The sequence below is a fragment of the Penicillium cosmopolitanum genome, assembly GCF_028827165.1.
Source record: "Penicillium cosmopolitanum strain IBT 29677 chromosome Unknown utg000009l:1.0-9042332.0:1.0-9050551.0, whole genome shotgun sequence".
NCBI lineage: Eukaryota > Fungi > Ascomycota > Eurotiomycetes > Eurotiales > Aspergillaceae > Penicillium > Penicillium cosmopolitanum.
The window spans coordinates 1,655,451-1,675,692 of NW_026622679.1; the positions used below are offsets into that span (position 1 = coordinate 1,655,451).

Sequence of the window (20,242 nt, forward strand, 5' to 3'; positions counted from 1 at the left end):
ACCTAAAGCCCTTCCATAGTATCAGGGTCTAGCTTGTGCTCTCGAACTTGAAAGACATAGATGCCAGTGTGGCTCCATGAAATATTTAGAGGAAGGAGGCAAAAAGCACATATCAACATATTACTATTGCTAATAATCAGCAAGATGAAAGGAGCCATCAAAAGGCAGACACTGAAGATCGATCTGTGCCTCAAACGCGGAAGAAATCACAGCCCAGTCTCCCCAGCCTCAATCCCATCATAGAAAAGCTTGATACCAACGCGGGGAATTGAATTACTAAAGAAAAGCGAGGATTATGCATTACGAGAAGAATGCGTTGTCTCGTGAAAGAAGTGAAGAGAAAGAAAGAAAGAAAGGAAGAAAGAAAGAAAAATCACCAAAAATTTGAAGGAAGTTAACCCACAGACAGCATGAGGAGCAAAAAAAGACTGCATAAGAAGGTATGAGAGCAAGAGAAAGAAAAAGTTGCTAAATCCGTTCGCCAGGACGCCGTATAACTTGCGGGCTAGTGTATTGCGAGCCATATTATAAATAGAATGGCACAGAAGAAGTCATACAGGAAGGGAGAAGAAAAAAAAAGTCTGCGTCATAATGGGTTTAGTTGATCTAGCAGGAGACAAGGTTGATGTGATGGTCATTCAATGCAGCGCATGCAAGCATTGTACGGTGGGGGTGGAAAGCTGTGCTGGCGATGGGAGAAGAGCGGTTGTGGTGAAGGAAGCTCGAGTAGGGCTCGAAAGAGGAGAGATATGTGCCGTCGACATTGTAGGTCTTGACCTCGTGGCGGTTTGTGCCCCTGGAAATATGAGTTAGTGACAAAAATTTGTAAGATAACAAATGATGAAGAACATACATGCTAAACACAGGAGCATGCTCATGGACACTCAATGTTCGAAGTGTGTCCTTGGTTGCGTAGATAGTTGAAAGGGCATTGTCCATGCGAAGATCCCAAAGTCGAATCTCGCCATTGCGGCTGCCGGAAATGAGTTCACGCAAACCACCACGTTGCATATGCACATTTGTAATCCATTGTTTGTGCTCACGCCAGACCTTGACCATAGAGGTGGTCGGCTTCAGTCGCTGGTCAAAGACTCGGACAGCTCCGTCGCCAAATCCAGCAACAAAGATATTACCAGCAACTTGGTCGGATGTCAAAGACGTGATGCAGGAACCGGAACGTGCAGGGATATCCTATTTGCGAGATGTGTCAGTCACACATCACATAATGGCGTGTTCCAGAAACTGGACTTACGTTGGTGCAGACTTCAGTTGCAGCATTCCACACTCTGATGACCTTGACATCGCCCGCAACGAGAGCCTTGCCCTGACCTTGCTGCCAGTCCAGCACAAGTCCGGCATTTCGATTGCTGGGAAGTAGCTCTGGTAAGGCGCGGAACGCGGTAACAACTTCGATACGCCCAGAAAACTCGTAGTTGCGGTAAAGCTTCAGTACACCGTCGGAGGAACCAGTCAACAGTAATGCTTGGTCATCTTCGTTGATGTATCGAATTTCATTGATCTTTGATCCAACTGGGTTGCCGTTAGAGAACTGGTTCAGTCGCCTGTGACTCTGCCAATCCCAAATTCTGTAGAAAAATATCAGTACTGAGGCATATATCCTAAGAAAAAAATGTAGAAAAACCCACGCGATGGTGTCACGATCATCTGCAACAGCAAGGTGATCCTCAAATTGGTGGAAGCACATCTTCAGAGGCTGGCTACTATTAGTAAGGAGTGTAGTTGAGTTATCCCATCGGCTCGTGCCGGCCTTGCTCTTCAAAGGTTGTGTTTCCGCAATGATTTTTTCGTTGCGGCCGCGTCTCCAGAGACGCTCATTGTAATCGGAGCTACCGGGCTCGTCGGGCTCATTGGGTTTCATCTGGGGCTCGCGGAAGTACTTCAAATAGGTGAGCAAATGTTCATAGACTTCTATAGGACTTTTGATGGTTTGATAAGAAAGATTAGAATTACCTCTGTAGACCAGTCCAAAAACCTGCTTTTCAGTGGGATCATCGGCGCTACTTCTGGGTTCTTGGCTTCAAACCCCCGAGATCTCGGGACAGGGGCATGGTGATATGCGGTGGCTGGGGCGACGTGATCGTTGACTTCCGGAGGGCGAGTCCATTCAGGGGGCGCGCGGCCGCGAGGGGTTATGGGCATGCGGCTCTTAGAGGGCGAAGATGGGGGTGAGCTGTCGGAGCCTTGCTCCCCTGTTCCTGAGCCAAATGCAAGATTCTTGAGGGAAGCGGCAACGCTGGCGGTCCGCCGGAAGCCAAGTGACAGATAGCCTTCTTGTTTGGCAGATGCCGCTGTGGAAGATGGTGGAGTTGAAGGAGACGCAGTTTTCTTTGCCTCGGGACGCTCATAAATTTGAAGCTTTTGCGAAAGGCGATATGTGAGGTCAAGGATCTCAATTCTGATTTTGTCAGCAACCATCGCCATCGGCGACTCTAGAAGAGCCAAGTGGATGAAGTCGACAATGGCACCAGCATCCCGAGAAATATCGGGATGAGGGTCAACAGAAAAGATCAAGACTTGTTTCCACAGGGCTCCAAAGGTGGTGTTGCGAGAAAGCTGGTGCTGTTTCGACTCTGAGACCTGATCGCTCTTTTGAGTCTCTGAACGACCACTCTCAATTTGAAGCCGATGTACTAGAGACTTTTTCTCATCCTGCAATTCATCATATGCAGCCACCAAGAACTTGTTTTGGTGACGTTTGACGAAGGTCGAGAAGAAAACAAGAAGCTCTTTTCTCACAAGTACGCTGCCGTCCGTTGACATAGGTAGAACAGATAGGGCTAGCGACTCCTCAATTTGCGCAACTTGATCTGTTAAGTCAGGAATACCAAGGAAAGTTGTGACCGCGTGAAGCATTGCGGCTCGAACCTCGGGAACCGGATCAAAGTTCAATTCACAGAGCTTCGAAGGGGCAGCAGAGCGGATACCCATCCATTTCGCTTCAGGGAAGTCGCACCAAAGCATGCTGAGACATAAGCATGACCATTGTCGCAAGAGAGGGTTCTCAACATCCCCAAGGTGCCTTAGACAGGAGTCAAATAATTCACCAGACAAGCAAACATTCTGGCCCTGGGGGTAGTTTTTGCAGAATATTGAGACTATGAATGCACACATGGCGCGATGCTCGCTGGCGTTACCGACAGGAATGGGAGAAGATGGATTAAGTATGGAGATGAAGTAATGGATGCCGTTGTCTTTCAAAAGATCGTTTTGAACAGTGTGGTCGACGGCCATAATTCTTGCCCAGATGAAGACCATGACTGGCTTGAGCTCCTGTGCAGCTGACTGCAGCAGCTTGACGACGTAGGGGAAGATTCCGATGCTAAGGGCGAGATGGACAGCCCATGGTCCCAGATCCAGAAATTTGCTGAGTAAGATCAATGCTCGCAACCGGTGCGCTTGACTGAGAAGTACTTGCAGTACGATGGGTAGTTGATCTGGTGGACTCCTTTTGGTGGGACCAGAGGAGAGATAGACTTCGAATGCAGTGAGCTGTTCAGCAAAGAATGTAGAATGCTGGTATTCATACTGCCGGCGGCCTTCTTCCTGATCGATTAAAGCAGGCAACTGCGAGAGTACCATTTCAACGGCAAGATCCCAACTCTTCCATAAGGGGTGATGGTGTGTTTCTGGGAGTTCAGGGGTCGATATTGGATGGCACTTATACGAACGCATAATACGTTCGCTAAGTAAGAAATTGCGGAAGAGAGCTGCAACCATAAGGTCCTGCCGAAAAAGCTTCTTAAAGAGGGCACGAGGAAGGGTGTTCCATGCGATGGTATCGGTTATAGCGGTAAAAATCCAGTTGAGTTCGCCGAGTGGACTGCGACGATCCTGGAGACGACCGGGGACATGGAAGTCATCGATTGAGATATCTGTTCGGAGTGGGTTTTGTAGGATGAAGAAGCGTAAAGCAATCTCGATCGGGGTTGTGAGACAGCAAGAGAAAAGATCTGCGGGAAGATCTGGGTTGGTAGGAAGTGACTCGTTCTTCTGGCAAGCCGCAAGAAGAATGCAGTCACCATAGTTCTGAACGATCGCGTTGGGGTCTCGTTTCTTCGCTTCGGCATTCTCCTTCTCATGCTTCTCCACAAAGGTATGGAAATTTGAGACGATATTGCCAGCATGGGACACATCGAAGACAAATAGACTTGGGCCTGCAAGCCAGGACTGCAGATCGTAAAGGGGCACCGGGATGTATTGAGTATAGTTCTTGTTGAAGACCCATATTTCGCCGGATTGAGTGGGCAAGGGGACTCCATGACCGTTGTAATGGAGAAGAACCCGTTCATCCTTAGCATTCCGACGCAACGAAATGCAAAATTTCTTTGTTTCATCCACGGAAGGATCCAGATATTGCTTGTATCGAGTCCGAAGGCTGAGAGTTTCATACTGCTCTTGAAGCTTCTTGCCGATCTGTTCCATGATCTTGTTCTGCCCACCACCGGTAGTTGAGGTGGGATCCACCCAGCATTCGAGCTTTGAGGTTGGGTTTGTCTTGACGACATCGGGAGGGTCGACGCCAATATTCAAACAGATCGCAAGGGCCGCCGACACAGTCTTCAATCGATCTTTCATGCGCCAGTCTTGACTTGGCCAGCTTCCCACGGGATCTCTGGGAATGCCGTTTGTCTCGTGGCGCTTTTCCGTGAAATACATGTAGAAATTCTGAGAGTATGGATATTAGTTCCGATATCAACGCCGCATTCCACTGATCGGCACATTCTTACCGAGTGTAAGATCTTGAGGTATTCACTGGATGTATACTCTTCCTGCCATCCATGTCGCATGGCGAAATCCTCTTCGTCATCAGCTGATTTATCGAGGAGCGCACGACTCGGTCCATAGTCGCTTCGTGCTCGTTTCAGCATGGCTGGGCGGCTGGTCTCCGCCCTACGCGGGGAGGGCCGACGCGGCGGCGGCGTATCTACCGCCAGTGCCGCATTCTCACCAGCGGAGCTCGTGGGGCGAGCAGGTGGCGTCAAGGAGGGTTGTTTCTGTTCGACAGTGGTAAAGGAACGATGGTGGCTGCTCAGTGGAGCTGGAGATCTTTCGCGAGCGGGGATAGTTGAATCTAGCCCAGGGCCAAACGCGACTCGAACTGATTTGTTGGTACGGCGGGGTTCACTTGACCCATTCGTCGTTGCTTGGTGCGTATTCTCTTCCATTTCTGCGGTGGGATCCCTCATGTTGTAGAATCGGTCATCGTGTGACGTGAGAGGCGGGTGGTTGGTCGCGGGGGGGGGGGATGGGTTGTCGGGCAGTCGAAGAGTGATAGCCGGCCCAAGACAACACCTCGTGTTTTAACTCAACCGAAGGGAGTTCGCGGTCTCCGTAGGGTCGCAATAAGAGCGAGAGGATGGGAATCACTAGAGGGATCCACGTGAATATCGAAGCTCAAGTCAGAGCTTCTGGGGTCAAGCAAACCGTTGCGGTCTCCATGTCTCCGTCCGGTTCTGGACGCAGCAGCCTCCCGGATTATTAATAACCCACTTGCCGGGCCACGAGAGGTGGAAGCTCTACGAGTAGTACTAACTACGAGTAGTACACTCTCCACTTTTTATCATCTACAGTATTCCAATTGCATACGAGTACTCCATAGTACTCGTACATACTACCTGTGTGCCAAGTACTCTCTTCAAGTACACTACCCTGCCGACTGCTGGCCAACTCCAGCTCCCAGCTCCCAGGGGAATCACAGAAGCATACCTACTTGACGCGATCCCGAGCATGCAGGCCAAATAACGAACTGAAGAGGCGCCCAGCCCAAAAATCCAACTTAGTTCATGGCATCTGCCAAGACAACAGAAATCAACCTAGGAACATTGCAGCCATCTCCAATGAACACATTGTCTAAGACATTTTGCATTCGGATATCAGGATGATCACAATACATCTCGATGGTCTCACTAGATGATCAGCTTGTAAGGAGCCTCTGCCGTTCATGCATGACAAGAGACAAACAAATTTCCCCGGGGAGCGCTTCTGAGAGGTTGAAGTCTGATCCTGAATGGTCCAACACTATGTCATCATCAGATCAGGGTCCAGAGGGCGGAAGCCATATCGTATCCCTTTCCTCGGCGCATTTAGTCTGATTTTAACGGCACACGCACAAGTCTAACCGAGAAGAACGCTCAGGGCTTGTGACCGCCAGCGATCTTCACCCATCTGGAATTCCTCTGATAGGTAAGAGAACCTGATTGCACGCCCCCCCCCCCCTTTTTTTTTTTGCACCGGAAGCTTCCCCTGGGAGTGGACACCGCAAATTGCGCCTACGGACGCCCCTGGGACCACACCGTAGCTGCTGCACCTGTGCAGCAGCTACGGTGTGCCTGGAACTTCGATCAAGTCAATAGGTTCTTTGCACGTTGTGGGGTGCGGATCGCCGTGTGGGCGTGGTGTGTGGTGCGAGCAGCGCCGCCATTGGGCATCTTGGGCTTCACACTCGGGAAAGCAGCCCCGCGGGCTTAATTATAGCACAGCAGGCATTGACAGCTGGATCTTGCAGAATTGATCTCTACATAATACAGAGTGGGAGGGGGGAAAACAACATAGAAAAAAAAAGACAAACTTATGAAATATGTGCTGGTAAACTTTGGCAGGTAGCGTTGTCATTCCATATGACAGCATTCCTTTGAAGGTGTGATTGGGCCACCACATCAAACAATGGGAGGAGGATGGGCTGAAGAGGAGAGGGAGAGAGATAGAGAGCTAGAGAGGCCTTGCGTGGTTATAGGCAATTGATATCTCAAGTAGAATTCCCAAAAACACTATGTCAGCCATGTAGGCCATGTAGGTCAAAAAGAAAGGCTGGAACGGAATGAGGGCACATAATGACGACCGTTGGAGTTGGGAGTTGGGGGAGAGCTGTGTCTGCCCCTGAGTATGCAGCCCCATCCACACGGACTGGATGGGGGACTCGCCGCGGGTCTGGTAATGTTTAGTTTTAGTGTATGAGAGTAGAACCCGGCAAATTGACCTCTTCTTCCTCTTCTTCCTCTTCTTCCTTTTCATCTCCTTCTGGATTCTGTTCCTTCATAACCCCCTTTAACCTCCCCTCCCCCCAAGAGGCTTACTGTTAGTGTAGATGCTCACAATTGGGTGAGAACAGTTGTGTTCAGATCACCCCTCCCACCCTCCCCTGGCCACACCCACCTCTTTTTTATTTGTTCATCTCGGACGAACTCTTTGGTGGATTGGTGTGGATGGATACTCTCGTTCCTGTGGTTCCTGGTTCCGACTCCACATCTTGAAAACACACCTCCCTTTCCACAACTCTCTCCTCCCCTCCCAACCTCAAACTCCGACCTAATCCAACCACCTTCTCTCCCCCTCTGCTCTGATTTCCCCCGGGTTTATCAGACCGAGATTCGTGCTGGGGGGACGAAATTGCAATCCGGCGCATCCCTACTCCGACCCTGTGGGCCCGGATTTCTCCCACTTGCGCCGTGAACGACCCATTACGACCCATTAACGATGGCCTTTTTGTTTAAATCGAAAAAAGCCCAACAGGGCACCGCGCTTCCTCCGGCGACGAGAAATGTTCACACCTCCGAGGGTTCTCCTTCATCCGCGACGCCGCCCCTGTCCAACGGACCCAAGGTCGAAGGAAATGCTTTTGCGCAGACCCCGACTCCCAGCAGCAGTTACAACAACTCTCTCAACTCCGCCACCAGTCCGACTAGCCCGGATCCCGTGAGAGTGCGACAACGTGCCGAGTCGGAATCTCAGGTAAGTTTTCTGGTGAAATCTATGGCGGTATACATCCCGAAGGATTCATAATCCCTGACCCTGGTTGTGCTTCAGGTCCAACGACCGCCGCAGGGCCCCAATGGTGTGCCTCCGCACAGTCCGAACTCGTCCCTCTACCCATGGTCGCAACGTCGTCTCAATTTCTCCACACCTCAAACGAACCCCTTCCCCCGCTATGGCGCCGCCATCAATTCAGTCGCTTCGAAGGAGGGCGACATTTACATGATGGGAGGCTTGATCGATGGCTCGACCGTCAAGGGTGACCTGTGGATGGTCGAAAGCAGCGGTGGTAGTTTGTCTTGCTTTCAGGTTGCGACGGTGTCAGAAGGACCTGGCCCCCCGAGTTGGTCATGCCAGCTTACTTGTCGGAAATGCGTTCATCGTCTTTGGTGGTGATACCAAAATCAACGAAACCGACGCCCTGGACGATACTCTATATCTTCTAAATACATGTATGTTGTGAGACCCTTCCTGCTCTCTTTCAGCTAATGCTAACCCTGGTTCTCAGCTTCTCGCCAATGGTCTCGGGCCATCCCTCCCGGTACCCGTCCTTCCGGTCGCTATGGGCACACATTGAACATTCTTGGCTCCAAGCTTTACGTCTTCGGTGGACAGGTTGAGGGTTTCTTCTTCAACGATTTGATTGCATTCGACTTGAATCAGCTCCAAAACCCCGCAAACAAATGGGAAGTCCTTGTTGCCAACAGCCATGAGGGGGGTCCTCCAGAAGGCCAAATACCTCCCGCTCGAACCAATCACTCGCTCGTCAGCTATAACGACAAACTATACTTATTTGGTGGAACGAACGGCGTGAAGTGGTTCAACGATGTCTGGACTTTTGATCCCCGAGCTGGTGCCTGGACTGAAATGGACTGCGTGGGTTTCATCCCGACTCCTCGAGAGGGCCATGCGTCAGCCTTGGTCAATGATGTGATGTATGTATTTGGTGGTCGTACTGATGAGGGAGTTGATCTTGGAGATTTGTCCGCCTTCCGAATTTCTACACGCCGCTGGTACTCTTTCCAGAACATGGGACCCGCTCCGTCCCCACGGTCCGGCCATAGCATGACTGCCTTTGGTAAACAGATCATTGTGATGGCTGGTGAACCTAGCTCGGCTCCCAGAGATGCCGCGGAGCTCAGCATGGCGTATATTCTCGATACCTCAAAGATTCGATACCCCAACGACTCTCAATCAGCCGATCGAGGTGCAGTATCCGGTGTCAGAAAAGCCAGCATGGAGAAACAAGGCATGGAGAAACAAGGCACTCCATCGGGTCGGACATCTCGCGAGGCTCACAATGCGACACCCGATCAAGGGGCCCGTCGTGGGCCGACTCCCTCACGCGAAAGTCTAGTGCAGTCTGCAAATGGTAGACCTGGCGACTTCGGCTCCAACCCCAACCTTGGACCTGGATCTCGACTTCCTCGCGCTTCCATTGCACAAGCGCCCTCTGGTCCCCCACCCCCGGACAAGCCCCTTCTCCAGGGCCTCGTCCCAACGGACCCCAGTCTGGACCTCGGAGCAAGACTCCCACCAAGAATGAACGCGGCTACACGCCAACCGTCGATATTCGAGTTGCAAATGCTGATAGAGGTGCCGAATCACCCGTCGCAAAGGATAACCAGGATAGCTCCGCCTCGTCCGGCCAACGCACCCCAACTCAGCAACAACAAAAGATCAATGCCAAGGCTATGGAGGCAGGCGAAGCGGCCCCTCTAATCGCCCCGGCGCGTCAACGGTCACTACGTTCGCATCGTCAACGTGGCTCGATGGATAGTGCAGAAGAGTCGGTTCTTGGACGTCAAGCCAGCATTGACGGCTCAATTGAATCTCGAAGCTATCGAAACTCTCGAAGCCTCGCTGATGAACCTCGATCGCCACGACTAACCCCCCCACCAAGAGGCCTTAATAAAAGAACTCGAGGCCGCCAAGGCTCGAAATGCCTGGTATGCTTCTGAGCTAGCACTGGCGAGAAAGGGTGGATATGTACCCAATGCTTCAAGCAGTCCCGCCCTCGATGATCGTGCCAGAGATTCACTAAATGACGAGGACCGTCCTTTGGTCGAGGCTTTCCTGGCAATGCGGGCAGAGTTGAGCAAAATGCAGACGACAGTGGACCGCCAAGCAGCCATCGCTTCCAAGCGCATTGCCGAAGTTGAGCATCAACGTGATGTGGCTGTGAACGAGGCAGCTTATTCCCGCGCCAGACTTGCTGCTCATGGCGGCAGTCAACGTGGAACGCCCCAGCCTGAAGCTCCTCGCGAGGGAGAAGATGAGCGACCTACTGACATGGGTCGTCGCCTTGCACTGGCTCTAGCATCCCAGTCTGAGCTCAGGGCCAAATTGGATATTTTGGCAACAGATCTGTCGCAAGAGAGACAAGCGAAAGAGCTGGCAGAAGATACCAACGAGGCCACTCGGAAGCGTCTGGCAGAGCTCGAAATGTCAAATAATGCCCTGGAGGCGGAGAATCTTCGTGCTGAGCTCCACCGTGCCGAAGCCACTGCTCGGGAAGAGTCTTTGCTCCGTTCTGAAGCGGAAGCTTCCCTGCGACAGATCACCCTGGATAAGGAGGAGCTTTTGACGCAGGTTGAGGACCACTCGGGCCGTTTGAAGGACTTTGGAAGTAATTTTGGTGGCCTTCGAGAAGCAGTCGCCGCATCTGCCGCCAAAGCAGCAATTGTTGAGAAGCAGTTGAGCGAGGAAAGAGAACGCCGCGAGGGCTTGGAGAAGAAACTTCTGCAACTTCGATCTGAGTATGAGGAGCGAACCACCGAGCTTGAAAATGTCAATTGCCGTCTTCGTGATGCCGAGGAGTTGGCTGAGAGTCACGCTAAGGAAGCAGAAACCCACAAGCTGGCGTTTGTGTCAGGCCTCGAGCGTGCTTCCTCGACAGATCTGGAAGCTTCCATCCGATCCCGGGCTGACCAGAGGGTTGCCGCCCTTGAGGCTCAGATTGAACGGTCTTCGACCCTTGCGAAGGCTAATCAGGCTGCTGCCGATTCCGCTGCCGACAAATTACGTCGCGCTGAGGAGCGGATTGCCGGACTCGAGGCTTATCAAGAACAGGCCAGCCGAGAAGGCTTGCAACTTCGCCGACAGCTTCAAAGTGCTATGAAGGAGAGCCAAGCAGCAACTGCAGAAAGTCGGGATTTGAAGACTCAGCTGGAATCTCAACAACGGGAAACTGGTGCCCTGAACGTTCAACATGCGGCTCTGAAGGATCTGCTTGGCGAGCGTGGCATCAATCCTGATAGCCGTCGGTCTCCCCGTCTCGAGTCCCCTGGATCCCGCTTTGGAACTCCAGAGCAGAGCAGGTTACGGGAGCTTGAGCAACAGCTATCTAATAGCATGAAGGCTCACGACGACATGAAGTCCGGCTTTGAGACTCGAGAGCAGGAAGCGGACAAAGCGTTCCGAGAGAAGTTAGAGCAGCTTGAGAATGATTACCAGTCCGCAGTGCACTATGTGAAGGGCACCGAGAAGATGCTCAAACGCATGAAGGATGAATTGAGTCGGTATAAGACACAGAATGCCAAGATGCAGTCTGAATTGGAAGCTACTCAGAAGAACGTGGAGGATGCTGGCAACCAGTCAGAGATGTCTGCTGAATGGGAGGTCGAACGCTCCCGCCTACAGAAGTCCATCGCAGACCTTGAGCACAACACTTCTTCTTCTCTTGGAAGCCTGGAGGAGCAAATATCCGAGCTCAAGGCGCAGCTTGTGGCCGCTGAGACCGAGAAGGCGACTGCACAGAATGAGCATCAGCGCATCAAGGAAGAGATTCTGTCTACTGCGGAGCGCAGTCGCGCCGAACTGGATCAGCTGAAGCAAGAAAACACTCAGCTCGAGACCCGCGCCTCGGATGCGGAAAAGAAGGTGAACATGTTATTGGAGCAAGTTGAGACTTCGGTGGGCCACTATCGCCGTCAATCACAACATGGACAGGGTCCTAACGGGATCTCACGCAGTCATAGCAACGCATCTAGCAACACCGTCAGCGGTCGGCCACGAGCCGATAGCAATGTCTCCCAGGAGTCCACCTCCTTTCCCGATAACCGTGGCTCGATGGCCTTGGATTCTCTCGCCAACGAGCTAGAGGCCCTCCGCACCCACTGGGAGAGCACCAACCGCAACTATCGCCTGAGTAGCCAGCTGGACCTGGAGCGGACTCCGACAAAGGAGAACAGCGAGGGGCCTGCTCTAATGAGCGACAGTCTAGCGGATTGGAGACGACGACTGGACGAGGAAGAGCGCGTGAGTAAGACCAAGCCGCTGAATGTCAGCAATGGTCCCTCTAATGTGATCTGAGTGACATGAGTTTTTACTTCCGTGCTTCAAATTACCAAATTTCTACGACCATGTGCCCTGAGATATGTCAATCTGCACTTTCTGAGCCCTTTGCACATGTATTTCCTGTTTACAGTCCCTTTATTTGTTTTTATCTGGATTTTGCGCAGCATGGTCGTTTTGTATGATGATTGATCCCCTCCACCATCGTTCGTTTTTTTTCTTGTCTTCCTTTTTTCTCTTTTCTTTTCTCTTTTTTTTCTTTCATGGACACCGAGGGACGGGATTCCCTTCTTTTGTTGTCTTTGGTTTGTGTGATCGATCCCTCTCTGCATCCCTTGTTTTCTTCTCTTATACCCCGGTTTCCCGATGTTCATTGGACTCTGGCTGTACCACTAGCATCTCTCTCCGCGAAGTCTTCGCTGTCATTGTCGTTGTTGTTATCGTTGTTGTTCTTGTTATAGTGCGAAATCATCATCGTTGATCAATGAAGCACTACTTCTTTCCATATGTTCCGTAGTAAAAGGGTGCCCACATGTTTGGGCACTGTTGGGTCCAACGCCATGCAAGGTGATTTAGCCACTGATTTGCCTGTCCCTTTGTTTGCCATATGTGTCTGGCGCCGAGGCCTTCTGTGCCTAAACTGTATTTGGGGGGCAGGGGGAAATGTGAGGCAGCTGGAGGTAGAACTGGGCAAACATAGCACTGCATGATGGACATCCAGTTCGGCCTGGGGGTATTACTGGGGGTTAGTAACATATGAGACACCTCCGTATTTCCGGGCTAGGAAAATCCCGCATAAGGTTGATATCGGACCGTACCCTTCCTTGTACTCCGGGTAAATAACTAATTTGAGGGACTTGGCCGGGATAATTCCCCGAGATCGAGGAGGGTACGCTATGAAGGCGTCTGTTAGGTTTTAACGCGAGGCTTTTGTTATTTTTGCAGCATGCACTTTAGAGTCTGGGGTCAGCTGAGGCGGACTCCGGCAATGGCCGCGCCCAGAATGCCCGAAACCTGTCAAATGATCGATACTAGTACGTAGTAACATTAAGGAGTCTTTCCCTAGCAAGGCAGCAAGCCATGAAATCAATTATTACTACTAGTACGGAGTAGGGTTTATGAATTGGAATATTTTATATACATAGAGAGTAGTACTGTACATATATTGTTTATGCTGTTTCGTATCTATAGCCATATTGAGATCTATATATAGTCCCTCTGCATAATACGAAGCCTCTTTTCACGAACTGTTGCAGCCCAATACGAGTGGTACAATACGATGATACCGTAAGGAGGCGGCCTAAGCAGTCTAAGCAGTCTACGCAGCCCAGCGCAGCCCAGTCCAAAGACACTAGGGGACACACCGCTCGCGCGCCCTGCAGTGTACAGTATCAAATACCGTACGGTACATCGTCCGCCCCCTTCGCTAATAACTTGAAATTTTAGGACTGGGCCTTCTCTTCACCGACTACCGCTGCATATTACCATTATTTGCCTTTTACCCCCCTCTCCTTTCCCTTCCCTCCCAACTTGAACCTTTACCCCATCAAGGCTTTGCCCTTGATACTAGTCTTCTCTTCTCTTCTCTTCTGCCTTCTCCTTCTCTGCTTCTGCTTCTTGCTCCTCTCGACACATTCGATTCATCTGTCACTCAACCAACCCCCCTTGGGTTCTGTACAAATACTGTACCGGTCGGCATTGGACCATTTCTGTTTGACCCGCCTTTGCCCTTCAGGTGAGCGAGTTCCTTTCGTCGTGTACTATCTCGGCCCTCTACATCAACCTTCTCCCCCTCCCCTCCTCCGGTGGCATGATTCTCCAGTCTCCGCCCATCTGAAAGACACACGCTTCTCTCCCCCAGTTGCCTGCATACCCAAGTGTGGTGGCCAACACTCTGCAACCGCCGAGCCCTGCCTCTCTGCCTCTGCTCGTTGGCCTGAGGCTCAACTCGTCACACCCCCTCTCCAACCTGACTTGGGCATTCACTGTCGCCTCATCATTGTCCCATCGTCCCTTCACTGCTTCCCAACCCCTTCTCTCCCCAATCCACACGTTCTCTTCACCATCTCACCCTTCTCCATCCCCCGCTAACACAACACCCAGCAGTTTCAGCACGCCTAGTCGCTGTGCCACCTTAATAAATCAACATGACGACCATGGTCAGTACCACCTCCGATCGGACCCTCCTTGTTCCTCATCTTCACCACCCTACGACACTTTGATGCAATCATGGGAGTCATACGCCTGGCAAACCCGGACTACGAGCTGGCTAGAACGACCGGAATATACTGACATCATACACAGGATCTGCGTGTTGGTAACAAATACCGCATTGGCCGCAAGATTGGCAGTGGTAGTTTCGGTGATATCTATCTCGGTACGATTCATTTTCGGTGTTCGTTCTACATGGGTCGATGGGAACTGACAAAAATCCAGGAACAAACATCATCTCTGGTGAGGAGATCGCTATCAAGCTTGAAAGTGTCAAGGCCAAGCACCCCCAGCTGGAATATGAGGCCCGTGTGTACAAGTCTCTGGCCGGTGGTGTCGGTATTCCTTTTGTCCGTTGGTTCGGTACCGAATGCGACTACAATGCGATGGTGATCGATCTCCTGGGCCCCAGTCTTGAGGACCTGTTCAACTTCTGCAACCGAAAGTTCTCTCTCAAGACCGTTCTTCTCCTCGCCGATCAACTCATCTCCCGTATCGAGTACATCCACGCCAAGTCCTTCATTCACCGTGACATCAAGCCAGACAACTTCCTTATGGGTATCGGCAAGCGCGGCAACCAGGTCAATGTTATCGATTTTGGTCTCGCCAAGAAGTACCGCGACCCCAAGACTCACTTCCACATCCCCTATCGTGAGAACAAGAACCTCACCGGTACTGCCCGTTATGCCAGTATCAACACTCACCTTGGCGTTGAGCAGTCTCGCCGTGACGACATGGAGTCTCTGGGCTATGTCATGCTCTACTTCTGCCGTGGATCTCTTCCCTGGCAGGGTCTGAAGGCTGCCACCAAGAAGCAGAAGTATGACCGTATCATGGAAAAGAAGATGACCACCCCTACCGAAGTTCTCTGCCGTGGATTCCCTAATGAGTTTGCTATTTACCTTAACTACACCCGCTCGCTTCGCTTCGACGACAAGCCCGACTACTCGTATCTCCGCAAGATCTTCCGTGATCTCTTCGTCCGTGAGTCCTTCCAGTACGATTACGTCTTCGACTGGACCGTCTACAAGTACCAGAAGAACGCCGCTATGATCGTGGATGCCACCAAGAAGGATAAGGACGACGAGCAGCAGCGCCGTCAGGCTGCTGCTACTGCCGCCATGGGCCCCGGAGGCGCTGCTAAGCCTGGTGCCATCTCGGGCCAGCGCCGTAAGGTTATTGACCGCGGCACCCTCGACAATACACCGGACACCAACCGTGCCGTGGGAGGGAGTGACAGGATGTGAGTACATGAAACCTGGTTCCGTGTAGGGAACCCCTTTTTTTAAACTTTGCGTTTGGCTGTTTTCTTGTGACGCTGGCGTGGAGGACCCTACAGTTCTGAATCTGACTAATCGCATAGTCTTCGGCGTTAGGCTGCGTTCTGCCTCGAAAGGTGCTGCTCTAGGTTATGGACCTTCTGGTGGCCGTTCGAAGCGGGACGATGGTACAGGGGCTCAGTGGTACTAATTGTGTGAAGCGTCGCAGTGGGACTCACGTCTCCTGTATCCTCACTTTCAACCTAAGAAACCCGGGATTCCATTGTCATTCGCCGTGGACGCAACATTGCACTCGCCTTCTCGGATTTCTTTTCTCTCCTTGGATCTCCATTCATTCTGCAAATCTCCCACAGCCCTTCAACTCTATTTCGATCAACTTTCGACTTCAACCGTTTCGATCTGCCATTGTTTGCTCGCCTGCTCACTCCTCCAACTCGCGGATGTTGCCATTTACTCTTGGCCGATTTCCGCGTCGAGCTTTCGTCTACTTTGGCAACTAGTGTTTTTTCTTGTTCGGATTCCTTGTCCCCGATATTCCCGGGCCAACCGATAACTCAACTCTCGGAACGTGTTTGAATGATGGCTATTCTTGTGTCTTCGCCTTTGATGTTTGCGACTTGGTAGCTTGCTTCCACTTAATCACCACCGCAAGCAACTTGAAAGGGAAGACTGAAGGAGATGCGAATGACAGCATCGAATTGGACAGGAGAACATTCACCTTTTTTTCTGATCCTTTTGATTGCTGGCACTGGACGTCCTGGAAACGCATACTCGGATGCGTTACCCCATCATTATCGCCCCTTTTTCCCTATTCGTCTTGTTTCATTCTCTCAATCCCCTGTCTGAATTTTCTTTTTTCCTTTTCTGTTTTTCTGTTTTTGTGCAAATCGACGCCATGTGGGGACGAGGTGACGGCCGGCAACCCCGGTCGAGTTGTTGAGGTGGATGTACGGAATGACTTCTTCGAGGTGATGATGTTCAAAGACATTCGGGATTCCTGTTGTGGGTTCTTGTACAGGGATTCTTGTTTTGCTCGGTCTTTCAACGTCTTCCGTTCGGAGAGGATCAGGCCTCCTTTGGTAATTGGCGACGGACGTGGATAGGGTCGCTTCCGGGGTGGTTTCGCGTCGATTGCACTTGTACTTTTCTTTCTGTTTTTCTAGCCCTATACTTCACTGCTACAACTACAGCACCGACATCTCCAATTTGTTTTGTCTTTTCCCAACCCCCCGAGAGGCAGCCGATTCTGACCGCGATCAGGCAGCGCGACTCTGGATATTCTTATGAATTCCGACCAGTCCCGGGACCAGGTCCCGATGGAAGAACCTGCCTTTCACTTTCTTACAGTCTAATATCAAAACCCTTTATCCCAACAATATTTTTCAGCGTAGGTGGCGGATACTAGTTCTGAGCTCTTTTTTTAAAGTTGCGGTGAGATCATCGAGTTCGTATGGAGTAGTTCGCTCGGTTCTGGCCCTCCCAAGGGCGGGCCAGACGCGGTCCACCAGAGGCACCTGACCCTATACGGTAGACAGGCGAGGGACCCCATATTAGTTATAGTAAATAAAAAACGAACTGTGGAATGCAAAATGGAAAATGAAAAATTGGGTTCGGGTCAATCTGGTGCTTTGTGGCGTAATACTCTTAACTACTTAGTACTGTTTGTAGTCGGGCCCCGAGTATCGGTGGGGACAATCAATCAAATCTCTCGGGGTCAAACCCACGCTTGAAACCTTCAGGGTCCATCCCGCCGGACTTCATATCTCCTCCCCTTCCACTTTATATCTTGACTACTAAACGAATCTGTGCTTCAAAGAAAGGTTGTGGCGTGATGGACTATTCCAACTACCCAGACAATCAATCCCAACCATTCTCGCTATACGGGCTGCCCACCCCCGACCAGCAGCCTCAGCCACCCTCTGACAATGGGCTCCGCGATCCCTTCTCACTGGTACGATATATTCCTCCCTATGCCCTGTTTTCGATAGACTCGGTCCTCTGACTCTAGTCCTAGAACAACTATAACCAGTACTTTCCCGGGTTTGATCCTTCTGCCCGCCTCGACCCCTCCTCATCCTTCGTGCCGCCGCCACATTCGCCGCCGGACTCCTATAGCAAAACCTCCGTCTCTAGCCATGACCCGAATAATAATACCAAACCAGGCACCTCCTCTATTGATGGAGATGACAATCAGTTTGGCGACCCGGCTTTAGGTCGAAGCAGCAGCGAGGAGAAGGAATCGATGACGCCAGCGCAAACGAAGCGCAAAGCGCAAAACCGAGCAGCGTATGTGACAACCCGAGCGAGATCTCCAGAACAATATTACGCAGCATATCCTGTTTATCATAGCGAGATAATCATCCGCCTGCAATTGGTTGATGTCAAACCGGCTAACAGAGATCAATATATAGTCAACGCGCATTCCGCGAACGAAAAGAGAGGCATGTGAAAGACCTGAGAGGATAAAGTCAACAGCCTGGAGGATTCATCCACCTCTCTTCAAGCAGATAATGAGCGCCTGAAGCGCCAGCTCGCCAAATACGCAACAGAGAATGAGATTCTGCGCGCCACATCACATTCTCTAAATGGCAATAACAATGGTCCGCCAAAAGAACAACCTCAAGCCCCCGTTACGGGACCCATGGAATACACTCCCATCGACTTCGTTTCCAAAGTCACCTCCGAGGAGTCCGGATGGGTTCCACACCCTGGTTCAACACCGCTCAGCCCTCAGAGCCCGCAGCAGCACCGTATCACGGTGTGCCAGGTTACCGGCGAGAAGCTTCTTGGCCCCGGCGCAACTTGGGACCTTATTCAGAACCATGAGCTCTTTAAGCGTGGTGAAGTGGATATAGGTATTGTCACAGACAAACTCAAGGGCCTAGCCCAGTGCGATGGCCAGGGCCCTGCTTTTAAAGAAGGCCAAGTGCGCTTGGCTATTGAACAGAGTGCGGCCGAGAGAGATGACCTACTTTGATATAAATGATATACTGAATCTTTTGTTTGATGGACGGATGATATATGACCGGTTTTCCTTTTTTGCAGAGGGTTTTTGGATGTTTGTTTTTGGCGCTGGGTTGCGTGGAGTTCAGCGAGTTGGCAACGGATCTACCTGACTACATTTAGTTGGTATATTTAGGCTATTATGTGTTTTATATTGTTTAGCACATTCAAGTTGACATTGAAACTTCTTTTGTCTTTTGGACAGCCTTGAAATATCAGGCTCGATAGTAGCTTCTACTGAAAACAAATTACTATGTCCAAAACGTCGCAGGAACAACTTCAAAACTAGAGGAATGTACAATTCAACAGCTGCTTATTTGCATGCCTTCCGTCGCTGGATCAACCACGCACGAGAATTGGCCTGATAATCCTGTCCCATTGGCTGGATCTCGCAGGGTCTGGATACAATCCGAGCCCTGGAATCTTCATCATCTGGGATGATTTTTACAGTTTTTGCTTCAAATCCTCCTCTTTCCAATCTCCAACATAAGGTCATAAACTGGACCAATTGCATAATATACAAAACATCGCATAGTCATGAAAATTCTGGGTCGTGTTACGTCGAGTAGTCGAGGGATCTTAATCCCAGTCGTCATCATAATCTTCAACGTTCAGTTCATCATCACCCGCCTCCATGGAGTCGGAGCGCTTCTTGAGACGAACATCACTCTCCTTCAGCGCACCAAGGTCAATGAGTAGCTTCTCCAAGTCTTCGATCTTGGTTTGGGGTCCGTTGAGTTCCCGAAGAGTGATCAACTGCCTCTTAATCTCGGTATCTTTGTAGACGAGAATGGTGGGGGTATTCTTCTCTGGGTACCCCTCAATACACATGTCGGCGCGGATCTCACAGAACTTGATGTCGCCGAACTTAACTGCCATTTGCCGCCATAGCTCTGTCAATACCCGGGACTCAACATTGGCACCTTGGGCTGTCAGATTGACAAGCACGAAGGCGCTGTTGGAGGCGTCGGTTACCTCTCGGGCATAGTCGACTTTCTGGAGAGGATAGACCTGGTTGAAAAGACTGGTATGTTGTAGTGTGTTGAGCTCTGCAAGGCGTTTTTGACTAACAAGGTAAGGAGTTAGTTTGGTTGTTGAACTGGGTATCGAACATGCCGAGGGCTTGCGAGAATCCAGGGGACAGCTGTGCTGGTGGCAGGCACGAGACTCACCGATATTGCTGAAGGAATTCCTCATCCTCCTCGTCTTCTAATGCATCCAACTCATCAACATCCTTGTCCTCCAGGCGATTTTCATGGGCCTTTCGAGTGGCCTCGATTAGAGCCTCTTGGATCAAAGGTTCGGGGTCTTTGGGCTTCTCAGGGATAATTCCATGTTGGCGAAGAATGTCGTTCCTAAAAAAAAAAAAAGAGAAATCAAGTCAGAACGTGGTCATATATAGCTGTCCCCGCAAGCGGGAATGCATGCTTCATGCAGGTAATAAGGGACGATACCATTCAGTGTCCTCGTTGGGGTTGACTTCAACCTGCATATTGACTTCAATTTGACAGTGAACCGTATCAAGAAATGAAGAGAATAGAGACTGTGGAAGAGGGAAAGAGAGCAAGTTGAGAGAGCGGAGCAAGGCATCTCAAATGCATGATGCCACCTGTTTGCAGTGTTTGGCTCGGGCGCCACAGTGGCTGCCAAACACACGGAAGGCCACCTTCACCTAACTCCAT

The 20,242-nt window shown here is 51.0% G+C and overlaps 5 protein-coding genes across 5 annotated transcripts; 3 read left to right on the forward strand and 2 right to left on the reverse strand.

The window, feature by feature from the left end:
* Positions 1–606: 606 nt before the first annotated feature.
* Positions 607–5,207, reverse strand: N7509_008719 (ubiquitin-binding TORC1 subunit KOG1; the record flags this gene model as incomplete). Its single annotated transcript, XM_056633356.1, has 6 exons — positions 607–796; positions 854–1,191; positions 1,253–1,586; positions 1,647–1,897; positions 1,972–4,686; positions 4,749–5,207. The coding sequence occupies 6 exons, from the start codon at positions 5,205–5,207 to the stop codon at positions 607–609; spliced, it is 4,287 nt and encodes a 1,428-aa protein (XP_056483976.1).
* Positions 5,208–7,494: 2,287 nt separating this feature from the next.
* On the forward strand, positions 7,495–12,084 carry N7509_008720 (putative cell polarity protein (Tea1); the record flags this gene model as incomplete). The annotated part of the gene is made up of 6 exons (XM_056633357.1): positions 7,495–7,749; positions 7,825–8,062; positions 8,115–8,222; positions 8,279–9,131; positions 9,218–9,504; positions 9,674–12,084. The coding sequence occupies 6 exons, from the start codon at positions 7,495–7,497 to the stop codon at positions 12,082–12,084; spliced, it is 4,152 nt and encodes a 1,383-aa protein (XP_056483977.1).
* Positions 12,085–14,213: 2,129 nt separating this feature from the next.
* On the forward strand, positions 14,214–15,653 carry N7509_008721 (casein kinase 1 family protein; the record flags this gene model as incomplete). The annotated part of the gene is made up of 4 exons (XM_056633358.1): positions 14,214–14,225; positions 14,371–14,443; positions 14,503–15,520; positions 15,641–15,653. The coding sequence occupies 4 exons, from the start codon at positions 14,214–14,216 to the stop codon at positions 15,651–15,653; spliced, it is 1,116 nt and encodes a 371-aa protein (XP_056483978.1).
* A 1,735-nt stretch (positions 15,654–17,388) lies between these two features.
* rsmA (putative bZIP transcription factor (Fcr3)) lies at positions 17,389–18,534 on the forward strand (the record flags this gene model as incomplete). Its single annotated transcript, XM_056633359.1, has 3 exons — positions 17,389–17,508; positions 17,572–17,843; positions 18,033–18,534. The coding sequence occupies 3 exons, from the start codon at positions 17,389–17,391 to the stop codon at positions 18,532–18,534; spliced, it is 894 nt and encodes a 297-aa protein (XP_056483979.1).
* A 605-nt stretch (positions 18,535–19,139) lies between these two features.
* On the reverse strand, positions 19,140–20,052 carry N7509_008723 (phosducin family protein; the record flags this gene model as incomplete). Its single annotated transcript, XM_056633360.1, has 3 exons — positions 19,140–19,626; positions 19,733–19,915; positions 20,015–20,052. 3 exons carry the CDS (start codon positions 20,050–20,052, stop codon positions 19,140–19,142), a joined length of 708 nt encoding a protein of 235 aa, XP_056483980.1.
* Between the last annotated feature and the right edge of the window lie 190 nt (positions 20,053–20,242).